General features: G+C 37.4%; 1 protein-coding gene across 2 annotated transcripts in view; it reads left to right on the top strand.

The window, feature by feature from the left end:
* Nucleotides 1–1,293: 1,293 nt before the first annotated feature.
* Nucleotides 1,294–6,000, top strand: part of Ttk (TTK protein kinase) — a 37,971-nt gene continuing 33,264 nt past the window's right edge. For both annotated transcript variants that reach the window (XM_046432513.2, XM_046432505.2), the window contains exons 1-4: nucleotides 1,294–1,365; nucleotides 2,427–2,574; nucleotides 3,680–3,902; nucleotides 4,354–4,460. In XM_046432513.2, the coding sequence (XP_046288469.1) occupies nucleotides 2,445–2,574; nucleotides 3,680–3,902; nucleotides 4,354–4,460 (460 nt within the window). In that variant the 5' untranslated portion in view covers nucleotides 1,294–1,365; nucleotides 2,427–2,444. The remainder of the gene's footprint in view (nucleotides 1,366–2,426; nucleotides 2,575–3,679; nucleotides 3,903–4,353; nucleotides 4,461–6,000) is intronic.

Below are 6,000 nucleotides of genomic sequence, written 5' to 3'. Positions count from 1 at the left end.
CACTTTGAGATTAGGTCCCAAAGAAAGAAATTAAGAACTGGTGGTATAATAAATTCCTTTCAAATACAGCAAGTGTTAGATGCAAAAAAGTAAAGGCAGTGATTAATGGTTAATGAACCATGCTATAGTAAAACATTTTGTTTTGCTGAAGCAAAAATGTATACCCAACAGATATGGAAAAATATGGTTGAGGGATGAAGACAGCTAGATGCAGTGGCCAGTAATTTGGGAGGCTGAAGCAGGAGGACGCCAATTTCAGTTAAATTGCCTGAACAATTTAACAAATGGATTTTAAAGACGTAGCATTAAAAAAAAGTAAATAAAAAAATAAAAATGTTTATTTTAAAATAAAAATGTTTTTGTATTTAAAAATAAAAAGGCCCGGGGATGTAGCTCAGTGGTAGAGTGCCCTTGGGTTCAACTCCCAGTACAGGGGCTGGGGAGTGATGAAGAAAATTCAAGCTGGCTGGGATGGCAGTTAATAAATAACAGCTGCAGTTAAGTTTCCTACACCTACCCCAAATCAACGAACCAATCCTACCACAGAGCACTTGTCATGATTCTTGCACAAAAGAGGCATCTCTCCTTTCAAAGATAAAAGAGATAACCGTTGCCCTGAACCTCAAAGCCATTTAGCAGCAGAGCAGTGAGACCTTAAGTGGAACAGTCTAGAAGGCAGGGGAACTGATAAAGTGAATTTAAGTAGGGTAATTATGTCTGGCATGTAAGTTCCATGCAGAATTTTTACAGAGGGAAGGGTCTTGTCTTGAAGACAGGCAAGCAATAATTTAAGGATAGTGGGAGGGCACAAACGGAAGCTCAAGGATAAAAACGAAAGAGATTCTACAAAACCGTAGGTAGCGCGGTGAAAAATCCTTTGTCCTTACATGCTGTCTATCCGAAGAAAACGGAGGGATGTTGGGGTGAAAGGCAGACCCACCTCGCACCATTTAGGTACAGGAGCGGGGACCAGTCGTCCCCGCCCCCGGCCAGCTCCGCCCAGGAGTGGCTACTCCTTGCCAGAAATCCGACCCGTTTAAGCCAGAAAGTACAGAAAAGGCAGCCGACAGGGCTCCAGGGCACACCTGCCTGGGTAAAGCATTCCGCCACTACAAACGCTGCTCAAGCGGGTCAGCGTATCAGCAGTTGGGTCCGGGCCAAGGTCCAAATCCCTCCCTGGCGCGGCTAAAGGACACAGGGTAGAGGCGGGGCGGACGCTCAGGAACCAATCATGTCAGACGCTGCCACGTGAGTAGCCGTGACCAATACGAGGTTACGGCGGTAGCGGCGGGGAGATTCAAATGTGTTTGCGGGGAGCGACTTGGGTTCCATCTTTTCTTCTCTACAGCTTTGCTTCCAGGAGCGGTAAGTTCTGCCTCGCGGACGCACCAAAAAAAGGTGGCGTCCTGGGTGGGAGCTCGTTAGCTGCGCAGGTCGATGAGAAGTGGGGGCGAGACCGGGGAGGCTCAGAACTGAGTAGACGACGGGCGGCGCGGCTAAAAGAGCAGGAGAAAAACAGAGGTTTCCCTGCGTCAGACGATCAAGAGGGTGGGGGTGATACAGAAGGGTTTATTGAGGAAGTGAAAAGTGGGTGTAGACCTCGCTGGAAAGAGGCCGAGGCGGGGCACCTACACGGGAGACTTTCCTCAAAATACAGTCCCTCTCGTCCGTTCTCGTTAGGAGATTGTGACAGTATTCTGACAGTTTCAAACCTGACTTCAGAGGTGGGTGATATCTTGCTGCCTACTTTGTCGCCCCTTTTTATCGAGGGCAGGGTGGCAGTACTGTTAGTGACCTGGATGACTGGATTAATATTTAAGATTCACAAAGATGAGATTGACAGGAAGAAAGACTTCACTGTGTTGTTCCAACACCATCATGCAGATTAGCAAATGCTCAATACTATAGTAGTAACTTCGATTGATTCTTGTATAGAATGATTAATGTAGCAAGTCGTACTGGTATACACAAGAACAAATCTGCTAAATCCCAGTTATTAATAAAGGGTCGTGAAGTTCAGATTCTGCTGTGAAAGCACATTAAGTATGAAGATTAATTCAAATAAAGCAAATTAAATAAAAGAACCATTATTCACATTACCCAAAACGTTCTTTTTGTTACTGCCACAATCCAAGAAAACACTTGGTCGTATTTTTTTGAAAAAGGATGGAATTTTCAGGTGGCCCAGAGAAAGTCATTCTAAAAAAAGGAAGGCATTCCGTGCATAGAAGAAAAATAGAAAGTTTAAAAGGAGGCATATGATTTTGTGTTGTGCTGTGACTTAAGAGTGTAACTTCACTAAGTAATATTAGGAAGAAAAGTGGTAACCTTTCTGTATAAATTACAAAGTCGGGTCCATTGTTTGAATAATAGCAGCATTAAATGTGTCCTCAAAACTAATGCTTTTTTCTTCTGCATTCTAAAAGGCTAGTTGCAACTTAGAAATGGAGGCTGAAGATTTAAGTGGCAGAGAATTGACAATTGATTCCATAATGAGAGATATTAAAAATAAATTTAAAAATGAAGATCTTACTGATGAGCTAAGTTTGAGTAAAGTCTCTGCTGATACTACAGGTGAATTTTTTTTCTTTTTGAATAACCACTTATTGAGTGTTCTTTAAGGTAAAGAAATGAGATGTTAACCACCCACAATGTACTTTTCTCAGTAATTTTAACAATGTATTTTTCTCAGTAATTAGTGCTCACTCATTAGATCAGACCAAGTTAAATTTAAAGCGAAAAAAGCAAAGTTATGAATGTCCTATGTTCTTATTTATTTACTTATTTGTGACACTCAGGATTGAACACAGAGTTGCTCTACCAACTGAGTTACACCCCTAGCCTTTTTTGTTTTTTATTTTATTATTTTTTGCAGTGCTGTGGATATAACCCAGGGACTCAGGTATGATAGGCAAGTGCTCTAACACTGAAGAGTATCCCCAGTCCTTATTTTTTATTTTGAGATGGGCTCCCTAAGTTGCCCAGGCTGGCCTTGAAGGTGTGATCCTCCTGCCTCAGCCTCCAAAGTTGCTGGCATTACAGGCATGCAGCACTAAGTCTGGAATACTATATTTTAGTAAAAAGCAGACACAGTAATTTTGTTTACAAAAGTGAGGATTTTATGCTGTTAAGGAATAGTGATTTCTCTGGGAAATCTAAATTTAATAATGCTTAGTAATGACTAAAATATCATAAACTGGAGACTGTAATTCAGGTTACCTTAACCAATCAATAAATTAAGTAAAAAATACATTACAGTGTGAAAATTATATCTGAAGATTGTATTTGCTGATTCTGTAGGTTTGGGTTCCACAGAATATGACAATCAAAGAAGTCCTATTAAGTTCTTAAGGTCTAGACCAGGGTAGTTGGTGAGAACAGAAAATTAATAGAACCCCTAGAAGAAATGTAAGTAACTTGGAGGAAGAAGAAAATGACCATATCAGTTTCATATCTTTTGTAAAGGTGGTTTCTTTGATTGTTTTACAAGTAAGTTTAAGGTATGTGGAAAAATTATTAAATGAGTAAGGTGGTAAAGAAACATGTGTCAGGAACAGAACAATAAGCTTCTGAATTTTTAATAAATTATATCATTGATAGAGGACTTCCCATTATGAACTGTTAAAATCTTAAAATATTACAAGAATTTTATGTGATACATTTTGTTCTCCTTATTCAGATAACTCTGGAACTGTTAACCAAATTATGATGATGGCAAACAACCCAGAGGACTGGTTGAATTTCTTGCTCAAATTAGAGAAAAACAGTGTCCCCCTAAATGATGCTCTTTTAAATAAATTGATTGGTCGGTATAGTCAAGCCATTGAAGCACTTCCTCCAGATAAATATGGCCAAAATGAAAGTTTTGCCCGAATTCAAGTGAGATTTGCTGAATTAAAAGCGTAAGTATACACATTTTAGTTATTTTTATGTGTGTGCAGCACCCAGGGCTTCACATAGGCTAGGTAAGCATTCTATCACTGAGCTATATCTGCAGACCTCTTTTTGTTTTATTTTGAACCAAGATCTCATTTAGCTGCCCATGCTGGCCTTCAAGTTATAATCCTCCTGCCTCAACTTCACAAGTAGCTAGAATCACGGGTGGGTGGGCCACAACACCCAGCCTTTAACTACATTTAAGCGACTACATTACAAAATTTGAAACTACATTGTAAAGAGGGATAATGAACTCATATTTTAGGCTCTACCTAAAAAGATTTTTAAAAACTTAGTATTTAATTTTACATATAGAAAAAAGCAATATCCCATGGAAAACACAATGAAAAATTATCATGTTTAAGTAGCTGTGTCCTTTTGTTTTTGTTTTAATTTGACTCTGGTCTTTTATTATAGTATTCAAGAGCCAGATGATGCACGTGACTACTTTCAAATGGCCAGAGAAAACTGCAAGAAATTTGCTTTTGTGCATATATCGTTTGCACAATTTGAACTGTCTCAAGGTAATCTGAGAATGTCAAATCCAAATTCTAAGTAAAATATAATATCCCGTTGTAAGAAATCTTAAGATTTCTTAAGATTTTGCTCGAATTCAAGTGAGATTTGCTGAATTATATATATATAAAGTTGATCAGATGAGAATAAGTCAATGTGCTAATTAAGCATAAATACAGAGTATTCATTATACTGGTTCTTCTATTAATAAGGATTAGTCCAGAGAAGCAGGTATGAACATTGTATTTGTGCTGTTGAATTTAGAAAACATTTAAAGGAAATTAGCTTCTTCACTGTGTATTTATAGAATGAAGGACATAAAACATTTAACCAAGAACTTAGATCTAAGATTTTCTTAAACTATGATTTCATAGCATCAGAGTATATGTTAAAACAGCTGTAACATTTAATGGTAGTTCTTTAAAAAATAAACTGCTATAAAAATATCAGTTTTGCTTGCATGGTTCTTTATAGTCTAGACCTTTTAGATAGGACCAGGACTTATGTTTTCTTCAAATATTTTTAGCTTGGCCATTCCTTAGTCTTTTCTCCCTTTTTTCATCTTTCTGGGGTCTTTGGATATATCCTCTGGTCAAGTCTTCCTGTTTTCCTTCTGCCTTGTTTAAGCTACAGCTCTGATCCCATTTACCAGCCTGTGATAAATATAAACATGAGCAGAATCCCCATGGTACTTAAATTAGGACTGCATAGTTTTCCAGGATTGAAGTTACAGAGAAGTTCTATACAACACAGAGATGGTTTGTGAATCCTGAACTTTCACCTATACAGATAACTTCTGAATCCTAGTAATCTGAATGTTTGGTCTATTGTGTATACTGTTGTGTTAATATTTTTTAAATTATCGTTTTCCTACAAAGAAAAATAGATTCCTCCTCCCTGTATGTTAGAATAAGTTTGGTCTGGTCTTTAGGATTTTCTGTCTCTCCATTCTAGTTCAAAATTTTTTGAGGTTATATGACTTCTCAACAGCAACTATAAATTTTGTGTCTTTAGAACACATTTTTGTTGATCTCTTAATTATTTATTTTTTATTTTTATTTTTATTTTTTATTTTTTTGTGGTGCTGGGGACTGAACGAGGGCCTTGTGCATGTGAGGCAAGCACTCTACCAACTGAGCTATATCCCCAGCCTGATCTCTTAATTATTATATTAAAAAAAGACTACACCACTGAAAATGATAGTAGCCTCAAGATAAAAATGGTGATTTGTTTTGAGCAGTGTTGAAGTTCTCAAATTACTTGTTTTTAATGAACCTTATCTTTCCTTTTGCTGTCCTAACATACCCAGTTACATAAAATTCTTCCACTACTCTCAATAAATGTGTACATTTAGCCAATACCAATTATGTTCATATTCTTTAAAATTCGTAGACTGTCAAAAAGTAGAGGGTATCTTTTTTTTCCCCACAAAGTCCAATTGTTTTTAAATTTTTTTTTTCTGGTTGTATACAAAGTATATTCACACCATTTGTGTCTTCATACATGTTCTTAGGGTAATGATATTCATCTTATTCCACAGTCTTTCCT

The sequence above is a fragment of the Marmota monax genome, unplaced genomic scaffold (assembly GCF_021218885.2).
Source record: "Marmota monax isolate L192 unplaced genomic scaffold, Marmota_monax_Labrador192_F-V1.1 WCK01_AAM20220418_F8-fsc00013, whole genome shotgun sequence".
NCBI classification, from domain to species: Eukaryota; Metazoa; Chordata; class Mammalia; order Rodentia; family Sciuridae; genus Marmota; species Marmota monax.
This window is presented reverse-complemented; position numbering and strand designations above follow the sequence as displayed.